The 23,098-nt window shown below is 41.5% G+C and overlaps 3 protein-coding genes across 3 annotated transcripts; 2 read left to right on the top strand and 1 right to left on the bottom strand.

Annotated features, from left to right (window-relative positions):
• Positions 1 to 241: 241 nt before the first annotated feature.
• nqo1 (NAD(P)H dehydrogenase, quinone 1) lies at positions 242 to 6,072 on the top strand (the record flags this gene model as incomplete). Its single annotated transcript, XM_083901016.1, has 6 exons — positions 242 to 284; positions 2,594 to 2,761; positions 2,861 to 2,991; positions 3,326 to 3,439; positions 3,837 to 3,938; positions 5,755 to 6,072. The coding sequence occupies 6 exons, from the start codon at positions 242 to 244 to the stop codon at positions 6,070 to 6,072; spliced, it is 876 nt and encodes a 291-aa protein (XP_083757142.1).
• A 606-nt stretch (positions 6,073 to 6,678) lies between these two features.
• On the top strand, positions 6,679 to 10,671 carry LOC310936398 (gamma-aminobutyric acid receptor-associated protein-like 2). The gene is made up of 4 exons (XM_083900459.1): positions 6,679 to 6,887; positions 8,582 to 8,637; positions 9,575 to 9,747; positions 10,091 to 10,671. The coding sequence occupies exons 1-4, from the start codon at positions 6,854 to 6,856 to the stop codon at positions 10,179 to 10,181; spliced, it is 354 nt and encodes a 117-aa protein (XP_083756585.1). The 5' UTR covers positions 6,679 to 6,853; the 3' UTR covers positions 10,182 to 10,671.
• Positions 10,672 to 17,974: 7,303 nt separating this feature from the next.
• On the bottom strand, positions 17,975 to 22,587 carry LOC310936860 (voltage-gated potassium channel regulatory subunit KCNG4-like; the record flags this gene model as incomplete). Its single annotated transcript, XM_083901015.1, has 2 exons — positions 17,975 to 18,817; positions 21,829 to 22,587. The coding sequence occupies 2 exons, from the start codon at positions 22,585 to 22,587 to the stop codon at positions 17,975 to 17,977; spliced, it is 1,602 nt and encodes a 533-aa protein (XP_083757141.1).
• Between the last annotated feature and the right edge of the window lie 511 nt (positions 22,588 to 23,098).

Raw genomic sequence — 23,098 nt, 5'->3', positions numbered from 1 at the left:
AGAGAGAGAGAGAGAGAGAGAGAGAGAGAGAGAGAGAGAGAGAGAGAGAGTGCCCGAACTGGTCAAACTGCCTGACTGCATTTTTTCCCCCGTCGTCTCTCAGGGTTTGGAAACACATGATATGTGATCTAAGCATCTGAACATGTTTCTCATTCTCACGCAAGGACACACTGTGGGTTTATAAGAGGCGTCAGGAACCAGGTCCTGGCTGCAGACGGGATCCAGCAGATTGACCCACAGCATGGGTGAGTGTCCACTGACCCACTGCCTGCACCCTCAGGCAGGTACGGTGACGTTTGGACGCCTTTTTCTGTCTAATTTTGAGAGAAACAATTGCTGAGATTATGTCGATTTATTCTTGCTCACACTGCAGAATCCACTATTTAATGTACTCCACGTTCAAATCTCGTGATTTGTTAAATTAGATGCTTTTATTCTTTCCTTTTTTTTTTTTTAAATAAATAATAATAATAGTAATAATCTTATGCTCACTCACATTGAGCAGCAGCAGTGGAATAATTAAACAAAACACAGATTTACTGACTGTGGTGTGGGAGCGTCTAAAATAAAGCAATGAACAAATATTTTTATCACTTTAATTTGTTTAATTCATAAACAACTCCCCCAAACTAAAATGTTTGGGGGAGCTTTTTAAGCTGCTTAAAATAATTATTGACAGCCATGAAAGTGGGAATCCAGATTATATGGGGAATTAACTATACACCGAGAAAGTAAGTAACTTCCTAATTTTATTTTGAAGGAACAGAAAGATAAAGATACTTCAATCCCAAAAAAACGACTCATATAATGTAATGTTAAATATTGTATTCACTCAGATAATGCTAGTGGAGAGATTGCATACTATGCTTTTACTTTGTTTAGGTGTTACCAATTTAACTATGTTTTCTTTGTTATTTGATGCACATTCGCAATAAAACAGCTGTCGATCAGATTCAGATTCTGTCTCGTCTCTCTCTCTCTCTCTGGTGTTTCACAGCAGTTGGCGTCTATACTATCTTATCTCTTTGGCTTGTGTTCAATATCTGTCTTTTCTTTAGTCTGTGTTCGAGTCACAGATTGAGCAGTTTCCTTTGTAGTTGTGTGACAGACAATGCTCTTGTTTCTCTTCTTTGTGCTGAAAAAAAGATCAGATTTCCAAACAGCTAATTCGATGTTCAGGATATTTTTTTTTAAAGAGCAATTCCTAAAATAAAAACACCAGGAGGGAGGATTGAGAAGCTAAGGGATCCAAAAATATGGAATTAGATTTGTGTCAATGTTTTCAAACAACACTTTTCACGGAGCAAACACAAACAACAATATCTATTCAAAAATAGTGTATTTCATTGTTTGAAAATACACTTGTTCTTTGCGCTCCCTGATTTGTTCTTTGCGCTCCCTGATTTGTTCTTTGCGCTCCCTCACTTGTTCTTTGCGCTCCCTGATTTGTTCTTTGCGCTCCCTGATTTGTTCTTTGCGCTCCCTCATTTGTTCTTTGCGCTCCCTGATTTGTTCTTTGCGCTCCCTGATTTGTTCTTTGTCCTTCCTGATTTGTTCTTTGCACTCCCTGATTTGTTCTTTGCGCTCCCTCACTTGTTCTTTGCGCTCCCTTATTTGTTCTTTGTGCTCCCTGATTTGTTCTTTGTCCTTCCTGATTTGTTCTTTGCACTCCCTGATTTGTTCTTTGCGCTCCCTCACTTGTTCTTTGCGCTCCCTCACTTGTTATTTGCGCTCCCTAACTTGTTCTTTGCGCTCCCTGATTTGTTCTTTGCGCTCCCTCACTTGTTCTTTGCGCTCCCTCACTTGTTCTTTGCGCTCCCTCACTTGATCTTTGCACTCCCTCACTTGTTCTTTGCGCTCCCTGATTTGTTCTTTGCGCTCCCTGATTTGTTCTTTGTCCTTCCTGATTTGTTCTTTGCACTCCCTCACTTGTTCTTTGAGCTCCCTGATTTGTTCTTTGTGCTCCCTGATTTGTTCTTTGCGCTCCCTCACTTGTTCTTTGCGCTCCCTCACTTGTTCTTTGTGCTCCCTTATTTGTTCTTTGTGCTCCCTGATTTGTTCTTTGTCCTTCCTGATTTGTTCTTTGCACTCCCTGATTTGTTCTTTGCGCTCCCTCACTTGTTCTTTGCGCTCCCTCACTTGTTATTTGCGCTCCCTAACTTGTTCTTTGCGCTCCCTGATTTGTTCTTTGCGCTCCCTCACTTGTTCTTTGCGCTCCCTCACTTGTTCTTTGCGCTCCCTCACTTGTTCTTTGCACTCCCTCACTTGTTCTTTGCGCTCCCTGATTTGTTCTTTGCGCTCCCTGATTTGTTCTTTGTCCTTCCTGATTTGTTCTTTGCACTCCCTCACTTGTTCTTTGAGCTCCCTGATTTGTTCTTTGTGCTCCCTGATTTGTTCTTTGCGCTCCCTCACTTGTTCTTTGCGCTCCCTGATTTGTTCTTTACGCTACGTTGTTGTCATAAAAAGATGTACTCCGAAACTGTAGGGGGAGCTCTGTAGAGAAAAAGATGAAAAAAATGAAAAAAAGTGACCAGACTTAGCACTTTAAAGACTTTTTGAATTAAAGTTAAACTGAAATTTCTCTCCCTCTCAGCTCAGAAGTCAGTTCTGATCGTTTACGCTCACCAGAGCTCGGGCTCGTTCAACTCAGCGGTTCGTGACGTGACGGTTCAGGAGCTGACGGAGCAGGGTTACAGGGTCATCGTGTCTGACCTGTATGCCATGAACTTCAGAGCCAGTGCCACGCAGGACGATATCATAGGTCTTTTTTCTACTTTTTTTTACTTGGGTGTATGAACTGCATTTTTTTTATTATTATTATTAATAATGATCAGGTTCTGACAGATATTATTGTGTCCAGGTGACCTCAAAAACCCAGAACTTTTCCAGTATGGGGAGGAAACCTTCCAAGCCTGGAAAGAAGGTTGCCTCAGTGATGACATCGTAGCCGAGCACCGCAAAGTATTGGAGGCGGAGCTCGTCATTTTCCAGGTCAGACTATTTTATTATTTGTTATTGTCCTTTATTATTTACTCAAGACTATTAGGGCCACATGTAAAAAAAAAAATGAAAGAAAAAAATATATAACAGCATGAATTCGGAGATTAGAGTCAGAACTCTGATATTAATCTTAGAATTCTAACTTTAGTCTTAGAATGCAACTTTTTTCTCAGCATGCCATTTTATTTATTTTTTCTTTCTTTCAATTTTTTTTTTTTTTACGTGGCCCAAATAATCTTCCATAACTTTTGTATCACAAAAACTTCAACGTAAGTTTGAAAGTAAACTGTGTCGTCGGCGTTGTTGTTGTTGTTGTTGTTTGCAGTTTCCCATGTACTGGTTCAGTGTTCCTGCCATCATGAAAGGCTGGATAGACAGGGTTCTCACACAAGGCTTTGCCTTCTCGCTGCAAAACATGTACGACAAGGGTGTTTTCAAGGTCAGTGTCGCGTAGAAGAACCACAGAGGAGTAAAATGGCACTTTTGTTTTTTTTGTTTTTCATTTGAGTCTAATGTAGGAAATTGGGAAAAAAGGACTAATGATGTTTTTTAACTTTTCATTTTATTTTGAAAAACAAATGAACGAGTGATAAACAGATTAGTAATACATGACATTACTCCATGAGTTGTTTTACTAATTTGTTGTAAGAGATCTGAATATTTCTGCCACTGGTAAAATATACAAAAATTAGTTTTTGTTGTCATTTACGTTATTTGCTTGCATTCAACAAACATCTTTGCTGAGACAGATCATACAGTATATGCAGTACACAGTGACAATGTGTAACAATCATCATTCTCGATCATTCAATGGTTTTTTTGGGGTTCTCGTGAAGGACAAGAAAGCCATGTTGACCTTTTCGACTGCAGCCACACAGAAGATGTTCCAGCCTGACGGGATTAACGGAGACATTAACGTCGCACTGTGGCCGTTACAGGTGTTTATCAACAATCGTCTCTTTCATTTTCATTCAAATTTGTTGATTTTTAAAATCATCAGTGGTCCAGATAGAGAACATTCTGTCAAACCTCATAATGTTCAACAAGTCAGATAGAAAGTCATTTTTGAAAAAATGGAATTTTACTTTTACTTCATATGGTTTAAAATATATATTTATGTATGTATATGTATACATACATACACACATATATATGTATATATATATACATATATATATATATGTATATGTATATATGTAGTTTGCTATGTTTTAAAATTATTTCTGAGTTTAAAAAAAAGGTTAATGATGAGGACAGGTGAATGAAGAGGACAGGTGCATGGTGAGGACAGGTGAATGAGGAGGACAGGTGAATGAAGAGGACAGGTGAATGAAGAGGACAGGTGAATGAAGAGGACAGATGAATGGTGAGGACAGGTGATTGAGGAGGACAGGTGAATGAAGAGGACAGGTGAATGAAGAGGACAGGTGCATGGTGAGGACAGATGAATGAGGAGGACAGGTGAATGAAGAGGACAGGTGAATGAAGAGGACAGGTGCATGGTGAGGACAGGTGAATGAGGAGGACAGGTGAATGAAGAGGACAGGTGAATGAAGAGGACAGGTGAATGATGAGGACAGGTGAATGAAGAGGAATGTTGAATGAAGAGGACAGGTGAATAAAGAGGACAGGTGAATGATGAGGACAGGTGAATGAAGAGGACAGTTGAATGAAGAGGACAGGTGAATGACAAGGACGGTTGAATGACGAGGACAGTTGAATGACGAGGACAGGTGAATGACGAGGACAGGTGAATGACGAGGACAGGTGAATGAGGAGGACAGGTGAATGAAGAGGACAGGTGAATGAAGAGGACAGGTGAATGATGAGGACAGGTGAATGAAGAGGAAAGTTGAATGAAGAGGACAGGTGAATGAAGAGGACAGGTGAATGATGAGGACAGGTGAATGAAGAGGACAGGTGAATGAGGAGGACAGGTGAATGAAGAGGACAGGTGAATGGTGAGGACAGTTGAATGAAGAGGACAGATGAATGAGGAGGACAGGTAAATGGTGAGGACGGGTGAATGGTGAGGACAGGTGAATGGTGAGGACAGGTGAATGAAGAGGACAGTTGAATGAAGAGGACAGATGAATGAGGAGGACAGGTAAATGGTGAGGACAGGTGAATGGTGAGGACAGGTGAATGAAGAGGACAGTTGAATGAAGAGGACAGGTGAATGACGAGGACAGTTGAATGACGAGGACAGTTGAATGACGAGGACAGGTGAATGACGAGGACAGGTGAATGACGAGGACAGGTGAATGACGAGGACAGTTGAATGACGAGGACAGGTGAATGACGAGGACAGGTGAATGACGAGGACAGGTGAATGATGAGGACAGGTGAATGAAGAGGACAGGTGAATGACGAGGACAGGTGAATGACAAGGACAGGTGAATGATGAGGACAGGTGAATGAAGAGGACAGGTGAATTGGCGTTAATTAAGGTCCCTGAATGAGTGAGAAGGTTAAAGCATTTGTCACCTCTGACCCATGTTGACTGATACATTATGTGTTTAAATATTTTATTTTGTCAGTACTTTAACTTGTAAAGTTTTGCAAGTATAAAAGTATAATTCTTAAAATCAGGTGAAAAATAAAGTTTTATCCCAGGGTTTGCCTTTGATAATTCCATAATACACATACACAAATGTAAGTTTTCTGAACTGTTGTGGTACTGGTGGACAGTTGTTAACCCGCCTCTCTCTCTCTCTCTCTCTCTCTCTCTCTCTCTGTGTCTTTCTCTTTCAGAACGGCACACTTCACTTCTGTGGATTTCAGGTTCTTGCTCCTCAGATATTCTGGAGTCCGGCTTACTGCCCCGCTGCGGTACGGACAGCGATGCTACAAGGATGGCAGTCCAGACTCAAAGGACTGCTGGCAGAAAAGCCGTTGACATTTGCCCCCAGTGGGTTGTTTGACCTGAGCTTCAAGGGTGGGTTCACGCTCAGGCCCGAAGTGAAGGCAGAGTTGGAGCCACTGTCCTACGGCATCACCACAGGTCACCACCTCGGGAAGCTGCTGCCACCTGACAACCAGACCAAAGCTCCGCCTCCAGATGACAACTAAGTGAACGCCTCATAATCTCAATTTGCATATAGCCATATTAAGGCAGTAAAATTAGTTAAAAAAAATGTACTGAAGCTGACTACATAATAAAACTTTTATACTTTTGCTTATGTGTTTTTTTATGTGTTGTTGAAGTCAAATTAATTAATTAATTTGTATATCCTTAAACTATGTGTGTGTGTGTGTGTGTGTGTGTGTGTGTGTGTGTGTGTGTGTGTGTGTGTGTGTGTGTGTGTGTGTTTTTATGGTCAGATTTTAATGTTCAAATATATAATATTTGATATTAAATATATAATTTATATAATATTATATAATTTAATATTGATACAATTTTGTATATGTATATTGCTTCTTGTATTTTACATCAAAAGAATGCTTTCTCAGACAGACAGGACACTTTCTTGTATTTAAAATGAACAGCTCTTTATTTTAAAGTGCTTCGTGTCGATCTTTTCGGTGTAACTACTACTTCGGGCGACGCGTCGAATGGTCGTGCCCCGCACTTTACCCCGTTTTCTCGGCTGAATGGTACGGTCCTGTCGTGACGTCACACCTGGCTGAGTGCGAGGAGGAGGAGGAGCTTGTCAGGTTTTTGTTTGTTATTTTGCTGAGGAGGAAGAGTTCCTGTGGACGCCCTCTGTCTTTTATCTGTTTAACTCAGAGAAAACGTGTCTAGGATAGAGAAGAAAACAAGACAACAGAGAGATTTGAGGCCAAATCAACATTAAAGTGTCACAAAAACAAAGCATCGAGCAACAAAATCATCCCGGAAACGGCAAACATGAAATGGATGTTCAAAGAGGATCACTCCTTGGGTAAGAGAGACTGGAAGAGTTGTTGAGAAAATAGACACACGGGTTACTTTTCACGGTCAGATGTTCACTTTATTTTCTTTAGGAGAAGAGTAATTGATGTAAATGCCACGTATTGCGAGTCATATGTGAACGTAATGGCTGTTCAAGGCGTCAGGCCTGTCCTTTTAGGCTCAACAAGCTCATCAAAAAACAACACAAACACACCGACATCTGAATGTCAGCTCGTTTTCTCCTCGTCTCCATTTTATCTAACTCGTCTTTTGTCCGCGCACACGAGCGGACTTCGTGTCCTTGGTTCCGACCAAACGTGGGATGACGACTTGTTTTTATGGTGGACGGATGTTATTGCCACTTATAGCGGTTCTAATCTGCGCCTGCGCAGAACGATGAGTGTGCCTCTTACCTCATGCACCTGAACGTCACACGTGCTTTAAAGCAGTGTTGTAATGTAACAAACTACAACTACTTCGTTATTGTACTTAAGTACGAAAATCACCTATCTGTACTTGTCATTTATGTTATCTAGCAACTACCAAGAAAAAGAGTTATTATTATGGTCTGTACACACTACAGCTATTCAACTAATATTTCCAGAGGACCTGCTTTTCGGAAGGCTGTCCAGCCAGTGGGCCGGTCAACCCCTGTACTACTATTCTGTGTTGCATGTACAGTAAACGGATACAAATAGATACAAAATGTTTTCAATTATTTAGCACTTATTTATTGGCTGCTAGTTTTGTGTTAAAAAGGTAAGTAACAAAATCCCCAACATTCAGCTACAATACAATCTGCCTATAGTGCAAAAAGGTTACAGTTACAGTACCACCAACATTTGGCAAATAACGGTCACAATTTTCTCTCACAAAATGATAAACAACATTAAGGTGCAATGGCCACAATAGGCTATTTTTGCAGAAATATAAGTAACAGTACCAATAATATTCAGGTACAACTGCTGCAGTTCTCTTAGTGCAAAATATTCTGGTACATACATAGGCCGTCTACAATTACAGCTGTACTAGTATTTGCCCAAAAGGGACGCAAAGTATCACTAAGTGTCGCAAAGTGCCAGAAATAGGCGAAGCTGCGGTTTTATTGGCTTTTTAATCTTACATTAATTATTTATGGGTTAATGGGCCGTGGGCCGGTCCAAATTGCTTGAAGGGCCTAATCTGGCCCCCGGGCCTTAAGTTGAATAGCCTGGCACTACAGTGTGGAGTTAACCTGAGTCCACATGCGCTCATCTTTTATTATGTTATTATGATATTTGACTCCACATGAAAGAAAGACAGAGTTTTTTATTTTTTTTCAATTGAGCCACTCCTGCTTGCCTTAGATTTGTTTACATTTCAACACTGATTCATAATTTTTCACCATTTGGACCAAACACCAAAGGTTTGACAAGAATAAAAACAAACGACTTGACGCTGTGGCTGTGAATGAATGAGATTTCCACAGAATTACTGTTCTCTGTTGGTTTCACATGTAATTGTGCTTATTAGTCTCTGTAATTAGCAGTATAGGTGGGTAAAGACATCTTTATCGACAACAACTGTCTGCCCTTTTCACACCCCAGTCTTCAGACATTGACGTCTGTCCATCACTGGTCATCTGTGGTGTCTGCAAAGAGGAAATATTGATTTTTCAAGTGTCAAATAAGCTCCTGATTAATGTGTGTGTTTTTTGTTCCACAGAACATCGATGCATAGAGTCAGCCAAGATCCGCAGCAAATACCCTGACAGAGTCCCGGTGAGTGACCGAGAGTCTGCTCTAAGGCTTGTTGTTAAGGCTGGGTAAAGAATTATTGCTTTGGATCTATTTCAGGGGTTTACAACCTGCGGCTCTAGAGCCACATGTGGCTCTGCAGTGGCTCCTAGTAGTTTATATATATGTATATATATATTCATCAAGGGGATAAATAAGTGTGATAATCTTTTTTGTGCATCACATCTATGGAATTAAATTTGTGTCAATTATATCAAACAACACTTTTCACGCAGCAAAGCAATACTTGAGCAAACTAAAATGAACCACAAAATACACAAATTGCATATAAAATATCTATTTATCTATTTTTTTGTTCGCGGTTCTGACCATGTGCGGGCCTTAGGAAGCTGCCTGCTGATTGGCCACTGAGCTTTTGAGCGACTGCTGAACGTACCCGAAGGTAGTCGCTGTCTGTCTAGAACTAATAATTGTATGTACCTAACGTTTGTGAGTTCATAGACGTTAGATACTTAGAATTATTGTAAAACTTGGGGAACGGGTTACAGAACTTGTTAGCCAATCAGCAGACATCTTCCCAAAGACATACAATACACATACAATATTAAAAAGCTTTGACAGACTTGTGTTTGAAATAGATATTAAATATATATATATATATATATATATATATATATATATAAATATATTGACCCTGCACAGTATAGATGTAGATGATAATTCAGACTCTAAACCTGTTCATCTTCAATAGCTTACAGACAATTTGGAGTAATTAACAAGTTGTCCAACAGAGGGTGCTGTGATTGCAGCTTGGCCTGCACTCATTCTGTCTTTGCTCATCAGATAACAAGACAACAGTGATGTTGTATTGAAAAGGTGTGAATGTGAGAGTGAATGGTTGTTCGTCTCTGTCCGTTTGCTCTAGTTGTGATCGTGTGTGTGTGTGTGTGTGGTTGGTCAGGTGATCGTGGAGAAAGTGTCCGGATCACAAATCGTGGACATCGATAAGAGGAAGTACCTGGTTCCCTCTGACATCACGGTGGCTCAGTTCATGTGGATCATCAGGAAACGCATCCAGCTGCCGTCAGAGAAGGCCATCTTTCTGTTTGTGGACAAGACGGTGCCTCAGTCCAGGTCAGAGACATTTAAATATTTACAAAATCAGCTTACTCAGGACTTTTCAGCTTTTTTTAAATATTCTGCTTTTTGTCTCCCATTCAAATAAATCCCCAAATTCACCCCTTCAGACTTTCAGCTCCAGAAGTGTTAATATTTCATATAATTGTTCTTTTATTGCTCCTAATGTTTAAGACTTTCACCCCGAGACATAATTTAAACTCAAGTGTTCAGTGTTCACTCATCTTATGTCATCATTTTATAATTTTCAGTAGCTTTTTATTTTTTTTGTCATTCACACAAATTTGAATTTCCATTGTGTGCGTACTGACAAACAAAGCTGTGTGCCTCTGTGTTCCAGCATTACGATGGGCCAGCTGTACGACAAAGAGAAGGACGAGGACGGCTTTTTATACGTCGCGTACAGTGGCGAGAACACCTTTGGCGTGTAAACGCCGGGGTGGGAGGAGGCTGCGATCGCAAACCCCCGGCTTTGCCCCACGTCACCGCACGACCCACAACGCATCTTAACACCCACATCTAATCACCCACCGCCCCCTGATTCAGCCCCTGGAGAATTCGAAGGGAAACCGCACAGATTCAGCAACATGAACGCAACAGAACGATAGACTGAGCGCTCCTCTGACTGGATGAACGTACATGAGTGCACTGGTGTGTGTGTGTGTGTTCCGGCCCATGATGCACCTCTCCCTTATAGTCATAGATCCAGTTGTGTATAGTGTGTTTTACATTCAGTTGTGATTTCTTTGGTGTTGTGATTGGAGCGTTTTAATGGGACCTTCAACAGTTCCACGTGTGAATGAGTTTTGCTTTTAGTTGCGTTTTGGTTTCATTTCCTCTTTGAAGACAATATTTAAAATAATTTTAATTTAATTATATGAAGGTGAGGTAGCTGGATGACCTAACCAATAAAAAATATGAACTAAACCTCACTGTCAGCATGGTCGTATTTGTTTTGTTTCCAGTTGTTGGAACAAAAGCAGTATGTGGATACAGGTGGGTAAGATTTTCATATTTGCATTCACTTTCCACTCATGTAGCTAAATGATTCACAAGGGGAAGTCCAACTTTTATTCATAAAGCTCTTTACCCTATGTGATGTAACTGCAAAGCTGCAAAGAAGAAACTACGGAGATGACTAAAAATCACAATTATTAAATAAAACTAAAGGAATTATTAAGTGAGACAAAGAAAATGCAAAAAATATAACCAACTGCTCTGAAATAGAGTCTCAAAAGTCACTATTTGTGGGGGAAAAAAGTGTGTTTACAAAAAATCCAAAGGTGGGAAAGATGAAATGTAAAATAAATGATGAATGTTGAGGCAAATGCCTGCTTTATAAGATATACACCTTTACTTCTCCCTTAAAAAATAATATTGAAATACACCCTATATAACATCTGTGTTTTAGTATAGTGTCTGTTTGTACAGTAACCTCCACTTATGAGTGTCCACACAAGTAGTTAACTGAGCTATAGTTTTCCAATAAGCCCTCATCAATAAACAAAGACCAATATAATATACTGTATTAGATCTTGTTGTTAATTCTCTGGTTAAATAAAGGCACCATATCAAATATATATATATATATATATATATATATATTTTATTATTTTACTGAATATGATGGCAATGAAACAACCAAGGAACTACAGTACAGTGCATATCATTCTTGGTGTTTTCAAAAACAAATATGACCAACTTTTCCAAATTGTCAGACAAACATCTGACTGGATGAACCGGTGAACTGAAAATATTTTACTCACATTTTCTTGCAAATTTCTCCAGTCGGCGCAAGACTTCTTTATTCTACGAACTTGGCTAACCTGAGACACTAAAAAAAAAAGTATAATTAGAAAGCCATTTCAGAGGATGTCAGAGGAACTGTCTCTGTACTTTCTGTTTTCACTTCCTCATCTTTCTGATGAACTCAGTGTGTACCTGGTATTCACTTGACTCAGCATTCTGAGGACAAAGCTCATTTCTCCTGCAGACGCATACAATCTAAACATTTTAGTTGTCAAAAATGATCGTTTCTGATTAACAGGTTCTTCTTAGAACAACAGGGAAGTCGATCAGAAACGGATCAGGAAGTGAAAGCAACACACCATTTACAACAAACACTACTGCTAACACTGCAACCATTACTACTGTATACTGCTAATGCTACTGCTAAAACACACATCTTACATCAAATACTAATTCTAACATTTAAACCGTTACTGCTGTATACTGCTAATCATACTGCTAATACAAACTACTACACGTACTACTGGTAACATTGACTGCGACCATTACTGCTTTAAAGTACTAATACGAACTACTACAAGTACAACCATTACTGCTTTACAGTGCTAATACAAACAACTACAACAAGTACCACTGCTAACACTGCAACCATTACCGCTTTATACTGCTAATACAAACGACTACAACAAGTACTACTGCTAACACGGCAACCATTACTGCTTTAAAGTACTAATACGAACTACTACAACAAGTACAACCATTACTGCTTCACACTGCTTATACAAACGACTACAACAAGTACTACTGCTAACACGACAACCATTACTGCTTGCTTTACACTGCTTATACAAACAACTACAAGTACTACTGCTAATACTGCAAACATTACTCTATTAATACAAACTACTACAACAAATACTTCTGCTAACAGTGCAAATATTACTGCTTTATATTGCTAATACAAACGACTACAACAAGTACTACTGCTAACAGTGCAAATATTACTGCTTTACACTGCTAATACAAACAACTACAACAAGTACTACTGCTAACAGCGCAAATATTACTGCTTTACACTGCTAATACAAACAACTACAACAAATACTACACTGCAACTGTTCATTGTAAGTGAGTTTGACCCTCCTGCCGCCTGCATTACTGCTTATATTACTAATCCTGATATATATACAAGATAATTCTGATCACATCTATTTGTAACATCAGTTTGTGACACACATAGATGCACTGTGAGTGAGTGAATGGTCATCAAGATACGCTATATAAAATACAAACCATTTAGTATTTACAAAGAAGATGATGTATATGGGGCGGCAACATAAACAGAAATTTAATCATGAAAATCAACCACGTCCTATGTACTCAAATATTTTATTTAGAAACCTTATTTAATAGTTACATAGTTACATTAGTTACAAAAGATAGTTTCATTATCGGGCGAAAGATCTCAATATCATTATCTCGTCTTATCGCTCATATCAACAAAAAAACCAACAACAAAAAAAAACCTGCGTAGTTCTGTGAATGAACTTCATGTTTTCTACTTAGAATTTAACTGTCCTGAGAGGAAGAGAAGAAGAGGAAACTGTTGTTTTCTTAGAAGGAGACTTTGTGTGAATGAGGTACGGAGACACGGGCTGTGTATAAAGAGAGACCCTGAGCAGGTTCCAACACAGATCAGCCCTGAAGATTAAAGATCTCATCCAGGACGACGATCTGCCTCTGACCAGTGAACCATGAAGACGCTGGGGATTGTCCTGCTCCTGACCCTGACCCTCTTACTGCTTCACACCTCTGCCAGTGAGTCTCTCTGCTGCCGCTTTCCCACCTTCTGAGAGCGTTAGATTCCGCAAATTCACACATCTGTGTCTTAATGCGTCTTTTGCGTGTTCACAGGTCCCATCGCTCCAGGACTGCTGCTGAAAGGAGGATGCTGTCCACGATTCAGACAGATGGACATTCGCAAAAATCTAGTGATGCACGTGGAGATGTCTCCAGATTACTGCAAAGTCAAAGCATTGATGTAAGTACACGTGTGTGGACTCATGCAGTTGCCATTTATTGCCAGCCTTGAAAAAAGTACCTTAAAGGGATACTTGAGTAAAAGTATATGACATTTACTGTACTAAACTACTACTAAGCATCAAAAGTAATTTTATGAATGTACTTTGGTTTTAGAAGTAAACGTATTAAAAAGTGAGGAGTTGGGATTGAGTCATGGTGGCTCAGTGGTAGGGCGAGTTGTCTTTCAACTGGAAGGTTGTGGATATAATTCCTGTCTCTGCTAGTTTATACATGTGTCCTTGAGCGAGACACTTCGCCCCATGCTGAAGCGTGTGAATGGGTGAAAACTGTCTGACTAGAAAAACTCTATATAAATACAGACCATAATACCAACTCTTCTTCTTCTTCTGCTTTTATTTGGTAGTAACGAGTGACAAAGCCAGTTAGAGGAAATGTAGTGGAGGAAAAGTAAAAGTTGCCAGAGATATTAAAATCAAGGTACAGATACATGAACTTTGTACTAACTTTGTTAAGTTCAGTAACAAAGTGTTATATTATTAATATATTAGTATATATAATATTAGTAGTATTTCATAGGCCTCTAATTAGAAGTGTTCGACTGCTATATAAATAACACTAGTTATTCATTAAGTGACTGAATAAATATTTGGCTTATTGTTGATTATTTTTGGACCATTGTGGCAGTGGATAATTGCTAACTCAACTAAGCTAGTACGGACAGAAAATGTAGTAATTCCCACACTCTCCACAGGAGGGAGCCATCCAGTCACATGATGTTTAATCAATCATTATTTGAGGGAAAGTAGGAACAACCTGACAACATCTACATACATACACACATATATATGTATATAAATATACATATATATATGTGTGTGTACATATATATATGTATAAATATATATATATCATTTATACCCAGTAGTCCATGTGTGTTCCAAAATATTTGGCTCCGTAGCGGCTGAATATTCAACTGTGTGTGTCATGTGTGTTCATTACAGGGTTAAAACTGTGGCGAACAGGACACTGTGCATTGATCCCAGCACGGCCTGGTCCAAGAAACGCCTGGAAGAGTCTAAGAAGCCAAAGCTGAGCAACAACACGGTGATTTAGTTTCACATCTTTACTGGAATATAGCCGTCCTGTCAGTGGCTGTCACAGAAAACTGCTGTATTGACTGACTGACTGACATTGAGAGTGTGGACGTCCCACAGACTGAACATGCAACACTCACTGTTCTTTTATTTATTATGAGCTGCTGAGTCTTCTATGCGTTTTTGCGCGCAAGTTTGTTTTCTACTTATTTTTCCCCTGATATACCGCAGGGTGTTTGAAACTGTACTTTTATATATTATCCATATGTGAGCTATTGAGTCTTTCACAATAAAAGCTTAAAATGCACTTGTGGTGTACTGTCTGCCTTTGCTCACGCAGACAGGGCTTTGATTATACAGCGTATGTGATCATGTGCAGTGTTTAACCAATCTATTAGGACCACCTGAGGAAACGTGAATATTTTTAGAAAACATTATTTTTTCAAAAACAAAATGATTTAGTTATTAATTTGGCAAAATTACAAAACCTTATTCACCTTTTTATACCGGAATTTGAGCCGAGCTCACTAGGCTTCTTCTCTGAGAAGTGAGAAATTGATCAAGCAAAACATTCAACCACACTAAACTAATGTTTCTGTTCAGAAGTACAAGCAAACGACTCTAATTTCACATCTTCATCAAGAAATAAAAATGTGCTTTACTTTGCTGTGTTTTTTTATGTAAAACATGGAATTCATGGATAACATATCTAATTATATTTCAACAAGAGCTTCTACATACTGGTGTATTAATCATTACAGAAACTGTGGCTTTGGGTGGTCTAATAAATGTGTTAAACACTGTACACATACACTGTATGTATTCAAATATATCTCATACATACATATATATGTATGTTCATATATATATATGTGTGTGTGTGTATATATATATATATATGTATACATGTTAAACAACCAAAATAACATGGATTCTTACCTGACTTACCATGGGGCCTTTAAAGGTCATTTAAGTGAAGCTGATTTTTGGCCAGTAGGGGGTGACAAACAACGTGTCCTATTTTTTTCATTTTAGTGTTCTACCATTTGAAGTGAGACAAAAAGTGAAAAACAATAGTGTTAAAGCATGTTGTGACGACAAGTAAACATTGACTGCAGGACACAGCAGTGGACACGCAGAGCCTCCTCCGTGAGGACAGCAGGCAGCGCGGGGTTGGTGGTGGACAAGAACAACAAAGTGACTGTTGGACTGTTCAAGGTTTCCTTTGTTTGTCGTCCGGGTTTAAAGTCGCCGTGCCAACAACACTGTCTGAACAACTAAGAGAGAGTCTTTTCGCCACACTCCATCTGTGTCTGCGGTTCATATCGAGACACGTCGGCGTGAGGCCGCACTCTCACGAACAAAAGTTTGTCAAAAAATCAGCTGCAGCATTTACAGCAGAGGAGGAAACAGGGTAGACATCATCAATCCCTTTACATGTGCTTTGAGTTGACATATTTGACCACAATTTTACTGAGAATGTAAAATATAATAATGACAATAAATAGGATATTTATTCACCTGCGGGAGAAACAGTGTTCAGATCTTTTGTGCAACAATGGAAAACACTGGTCGTTTACTTTTCTACAAAGTAAAAGAATGAATGAATGAATCCTTTTATTCTTTCCCCTGGTAGAAATGTTCCCCCGAGGGAACACGACTGCGTCCCACCACATACTGTATAAAACACACATAAAGACGCACACATAGAGTATTTCACAAATAAAAAGCACAGCTACCCACTGACGATCAAGCATTTCAGATGTCTGACACCTCAGCCCACACACACACACACAGCTCTTCTCTTCTTCTCGCTGCATTGACTTCCAGTCGTGTGGACAGCCTGAGCAAAGTGTTATTAGCACATTTCAAATCTTAGCCCGAAACATAATCAGAGAAAAGATCACTCAGAGAACGCAGACCTTCGCAGAGGCTTCAACACTTTTACATACTGGCAATTTTTCACATTTTCATCCACTGGATCCAGAAGAACTTCCTGGTTCCGTATTGAACTGTCTGCTTGTAGCTATTAGCATCTTACATAAACGTGACAAAATGCATCCTATCAGTTAAGGTGTTGCTGAGATATACACATCTGAACTTGTTGAATGGGACTTCCCACACCAGATCTATCAGGATCAGATCTGAATGAAACTGGCTCGGTACGGAAGCCATCATATGCCGCTTTTCCACTATATGGTTCCAGCTGGCCTCGCCTCAGCGCGGCTTGACATGGTTCGGTTGGTTTTCCGTTACAATATAGTGCCTCCACAACGTGGGCGGAGTCATCACAGCACGGCTGCATGAATTACCGTGAATTTGTTTTATACAAGCTCACAAGCTTGTAAACTGAATCATTAGAATCAGTTGAGTCACAGAATCGTTCAGTACTGACACAGTCACTGAACTGAAATAGAGCGGCAGGGGTTGTGATGCGGCTCACGATCGCCGGCTATCAGCATTGCTGTCGCTAATTTCCTCTGTCAAATATTGAGATTTAAGAATTTTTTTTGGAGATTATCGTATGTTCTCAGGGGTTTTACGTCTTTTTAAACTGATCTATAGTGATTCTTGTGTCAGATGACACTCTCTGACCAATCGGTGGTCGGCAGTCTGTTGACGTCACGCATAGTATCGGCTTGGCTCGCTTGGAACCTCTCCAGAGCAGGTACTAAAAAAAGTACCAGGTACTATCGCGAATGGAAAAGCAAAAAAGTGCTGTGCCAAGGTGAGTTGACTCGTCCCAGGACCATGTCGTGGAAAAGCGGCAATAGATTTTCCTACATACTAAAAAGGCGAGGGGTTTCCAGTGAGTTGCAAGCTGTAACTTCACCAGTCAATGTCACCAGATCCTACTGAACATATAAGCCATGTTTCCGTCATGGTACGGTATGGTTCGGCACATGGGTCACGCTTGCTTACTTGGTAGGCGGGGTGTGGCCGTGTCAGCGAGATACGTTGTACCGGTGCAACAACAATGAACAACAACAACATTGAAAAAAACACCACAATGGACAACAAAGGAGGATGTCCAACAGCTCTTTTTTTCCTGCTCAGTTTGTGTTTGTTTTTCTCAACAAGACGTCAAAGCTTTGTATGAGAATAAACTTCAGCCGTTGAAAAAACACCGGTCGCAGGGGAGTGAAGTTTTTCTGTCGCCCATTCAGCTGACTGTCCTGGGTGACTGTACCGTACCATTTTACGCTGGAACCCCAAGGGAAGGGTGCCAAAAACGAACAGTTTGGTACTATTCCTAATGGAAATGTCTATTAGAGGGCCAGGACAAAATGCACAGTCTCCATGTTAACGTGTCACTGAATAAATGTGTTCCTGCTCCGTCAGAAAGCTGTAGATGGAAGTGTGGACTGATGACTTTTGTTTGACATCAGCGCGTCACTGTCATCCTTGGACAAAGACGTGAGCTCATCTGGTGACAAATCAACCTTGTACCAACTCTGCTCCGACTCCGCGGCTGTATCCTCATCTCTCTCCTCCTTCCACAGTCTCTTGTATTCCTGTTTCAGCTCCTGATAGGAGCGGGAGAAGGTGTGGAAGATGGAGGTGGCGGGAAACGCCATGATAAGGATGCCACTCAGGATGCTGGTCAGCGCCACTATCTGTCCGGGGATGCTTCGCGGCACCATGTCACCATAGCCCACTGTGGTCATAGAGATGATGGCCCACCAGTAAGAGGCTGGGATGCTGCTGAATCTGTGGTGGGGGTGCGTGGCGGCAAATGGAGCCAGTTCACTCTCCGCCAGATGGACGAGAGGTGAGAAGAGAGTGACAGCGACGCAGACAAACAGCAGAAGAAGGCCGAACTCCCTCATGCTGCGCTTCATGGTCAGCCCCAACGTCTGCAGGCCCAGAGAGTGGCGAGCGAGCCGCATCACATACAAGATCCGCAGAGCTCGCAGCAAGCGCAGGATCAGACTCAGTTTGTCCAGATAGCCTCTGCCGGCCCCCAAGATGACATCATCCTGGGATTGATCTCTGACATCAACGACCAGCGACACATAGTAGGGCAGGATGGCGATGGCATCAATGATGTTGAGAGGCTCGCGAACAAAGGCCAACTTGCTCTTGGCGTTGACAAACCGCAGCAAGAACTCCAACGTGAACCAAGCGACGCAGATGGACTCCACCACAAACATGCTGTAACACTTTTGGGAGCACTCGCCCTGCAGACACACAAAAAAAAAACATGCAGTGAAGAGAGAGTACAACATGGATACCCGACCCAGGGACTGGGGGAACCCAACAGGTCGAGTCAGGTTCAGAGAGATCATTAGGTTGTGCATGGTTTCTTGACCAACATTTACTCCTCCTCCATCAAACACTTAAATTGACGTTGGTTTGAAAAGAAAAAAGAGTGACTTCTGTTCTGTGGAGGTTAAGAATCAATTTCAATGCAAGAATGAAAGCCGAGTGATGAAAGAGTGATGGAAAACAAGACCTTCAAACGAGGAGTCGTCACGACAAAAAAAAAGCAGAAATTACAGGCCTGTCTAACGCAGGCTTTTCTAACTGCACATAATGACCTCTTAATGTTTACAGACAAGGCTGGAGAGAGGGCAGCTCCCATTAAAAAATCAATGTTTTTAATCTCGTCTTCTTTGTGGAAAGTCTAGAAGAATATAATGACGAAAATTAACAAGGCTGGAGTTTCACTTCTTCTTCGCTTGTTCGTTTCATTTTTTTTGACAATTAAAATAATTGTGTGTGATGCATCACAGTGTGCAACTGAAGAAAACCAGCAGAGGACACAGACTAACAATCGAAGAAGAGGGAATTAATTGCACCTCGGTCGGAGAGTGTTTTGATCACAGATTCCGACATCATTTGGATAGAAAAGTCCTAGTGTAATGGTGCTCAGGCTTAAAACTCAAGAATTAAATTTAAGTTTTGCAGTATGTATAAGCAAAAATGCCTTTTCATTACAGAATGTATATTTTTGTTTTGCCCATTTCCTCCTCTTGGAAAAAAAGAATGCATACCCAGGTCATAATTATGAGATACTAAGTGATAATTATGAGATGCAATTTTAAAAATATGATTTAGTTTTTCATAATAACGAGATATTTACTCTCTTTCTCATCTTTATCCTGCACATGAGGGTCGCTGGTGCCAATCTCAGCTAACAATCTCCGTAGTCTGTCCACGTCACATCTAGTATCAGCTCAGCTCGCTTGGAACCTCACTAGAGCAGGTACTAACAAAAAAGCACCAGGTACTGTTACTAAATTAATCTTCAACATTTAGCAAGGACATTTATAAAATCTCAGGTGTAGCACTGAGCCGGATCCCATAAAGACAAAATCTTGTCCTGGGCCCAAAGATTTTCAAGACTGGCTAAAGGTACAACCTTTTTCAACATCAAGAGAAATTTTGACATAAAATTGTTCTGTTTTTCCAATATTATACCTGAAAGCTCCTTCTCCAGCCAGCACTATAACATGCACATTAGGAGGAAACACGTAAACATGGAGCTTACTGGAAACAGCCATAAATTACAACATGGCAGTCAACGCTTTGGTTTCACAACAAGCCTTAATGCCAGGAAGTATCAGATTCAGAATGTAACGTACAGAGCTTATAGCCTGTAAACCCCTGTGAACGCAGGGAGAGAGTGTTAATACGTTCTTTTTGAAATGATGTCTGAATAAAAAGGTATTTATTTACAGTAGAACTAGGAGGCCAATGTTGAGTCAAAACTGAAAGCAATTTTAACTTCCAGGAATTAAATGGATTTTTTTCCCCCTGAGCCAAGTTTTGGAACACAACTTCAGACTCAGTCCATTTGTGAAACACACACAAAAATAATGGGTGCATGCCTGTGTGTGCGTTTGAGCCCCTATAATGAATGTGCTTCGATTTGTTTTGTTTTGACAAATGAGTGCGCGGACAGTATGTCAGAGAGTAATCCATCCGCCACGACTGCCTTATTAAAACTGCTCTTTATACAGCACTTTTAAATTCACTCTGTTGAGTCAGACTCCAGCAGCACAAATCTGCGACTGAGCAGTGATGAAGGTGTCTGCCGCGGCTTCATGTAAATGACCAGGACATTTGCTTTAACTTTTAATCAGCAGTAAAAAACACTTTCTAGCACTGGTGGTTCATCACAAAGTCCCTATTAAGTCTGCGTTAGTCAGTATAGATTAGTGGTTACTGATCAATAATTCTATAATAACCAATCAGCATGACGTCAGCGCCTCCTCTAAGCTCTGATTACAGGCCTTGGGGAAATATGGCCAGTGTCAGGAGACTTTCACCAATTCACAGGGCAGTTCAGAGAGGGTTGTCCTTAAAAGCAGTTGCTTTTTTGTAAATTTTCATACAAACCCTTCATGAAAATACGTTGATTGGTAACAACTGCCTATGCTGCAAAGCAACCTGAAAAAGAGATGGCCAATAAATCCAATATAAGGGGCAAAGCATTTGAGAGACGGAGAGACTGCCACATGTTACTCACTCTCACTCACTCATCTTCTAACACGTTATCCTCCACATGAGGGTCACATGGGGGGCGCTGTGCCAATCTCAGCTAACAATCTCTGTAGTCTGTCCACGTCACATCTAGTACACAGGGGGCGCTGTGTCAACCTCAGCTGACATCGGGCGAAAGGCGGGGTACACCCTGGACAGATCACTAGTCCGTCACAGGGACACATGAAGACAAACAACCATCCACTCTCCCACCCTGAGAACCCTGGGAGCACACGGGGAGAAAATGCAAACTCCATGTCGCTGCAAAGGCAAGAGTGCCAACCGTGTGGTCCGATCTCCATCACTTCAACAAATTGCAAAAAAAATGTGAAGGCCACACAGTGGAGCACATGGCTAGCATTGTCGCCCCGCAGCAAGAGGGTTGCCAGTTTCCTGATCCTGAGGACTCTGGGTTGGTGGCCCAGAACTTTAAAGGCTTTCAAGGTTTTCTGCTAACAGACAGTAGTGGAGACATCCTCCAATCTCCTCGCAACAAGATATTTAACCATCGCAATGACTCAGAGGCTGTCAAGTGTGCGAGCCTCTATATGCTGACCCTGCGATGGACTTGCGACCTGCCCAGAGTTTTCTGCCTTTCTCCCTATGTCAGCAGGGGTTGGCACCAGAGGCCCCACAACACTCATGTGGAGGAGGTGAAACCCCTTTGCATCTCTGAATGGGACAGTGAAAGTTCCATACTCACCCTGGTCTCTTCAGCCCTGAGATCCGGCATGGTGCTGATGCACAGACTGATGACGGTGATCAGCACCATGGTGACAGAGAGGCAGGCGAAGAGCTTCCCGGCCAAACCTGAGTGAGGGTTCTCCACCACTTCCCTCAGAATCCCCACCAGTCTGCGGTAGCCCCTCTCAACCTCCGTGCTGCTTTTCTTCAGCATCAGCCTCTTCTGCCTCCACTCCTCTTCCTTACGCTCTCTCTCGGTCACGTCCTCTACGCGTGTGATCATACGCCGACGGCAACAGCGCTCCATATGACCCGGGTCCACACCCCAGTAGGTGAGCTCGTCATGCAGTGACACGGCACACAGTTCCCTAAGCAGGCGCAGTTTGCCTGCAGCCAGGAAGTTGAGGATGACCCTGAAGGCTGTCGGGTTTCGGTCAAAGAAAAACTCCCGGCACGTCTCGTCGTAGTCATCGCAGAGTCGCGCAATCTCCTCGGGAGTTGTGCAGAAGCGGAGGCGTCCCAGTCGACTCTGGGGGAACTGCTCCAAGGTGCTCCAGGGAAAGGTGTAGCGGTTGCCCCCGACATTGACGAGGACCTGTAGGGTATGGTCGATCACATATGAGGCCTTTGGGTCACGGAGAAGCTGGGCTCGCTGGAAGTAAACACCCTTGACGGTCTCAGTTTCCGGGATCTCAGTGAAGAAGCGGTCGAGGCTGCTGTCGTCGCTGCTGACAGAGTATGTGCTGAAGTCATGGTTGGCATTGCTGATGATTGGCATGCTGGCTGCAGGAGGCAGAGCCTGGTGTCAAAGGTTTCTGTGAGTCCAGCTGACAGGAGGTCAAGTGGGAAGATCCTCAGAGGTGATGATGGAGCTGTGAGGGACAAAATTACAAAGACAATCAGTCTTTTCAACATTACGTCTTCACCAAAAAATCGAGTGTGACAAGTCTTAAGCCCATGGTATACTTCTGCATATATGCCGTGCATACCGCAGTACCGTCACCATCAGGTGGTGGTACAAGTCTGGATGCAGGGCATAGGACGCATTCCTACTCAAGAAGAGGAAGAGAACTATGCTACAGCTCCATTGGACACGTCTGGTTCATGCGGCTCACAGCTGAAAGGGCCGTCAGGCAGGGGAGTCAGGGTGTCGGTAGGTTTGAGGGCTCGGATGACTATCCTTGGTGACTACTTCTTCTGTTGTCGGAATGTTTTTTTCTGATTGTGAGCGGGCTTAATACTCCACCTACCAGTGGTCGCGGAAGTTCAGTTTGCACATGCGATGTACC

The sequence above is a fragment of the Microchirus variegatus genome, assembly GCF_963457635.1.
Source record: "Microchirus variegatus genome assembly, chromosome: 14".
In the NCBI taxonomy this organism is placed as follows: Eukaryota; Metazoa; Chordata; class Actinopteri; order Pleuronectiformes; family Soleidae; genus Microchirus; species Microchirus variegatus.
This window is presented reverse-complemented; position numbering and strand designations above follow the sequence as displayed.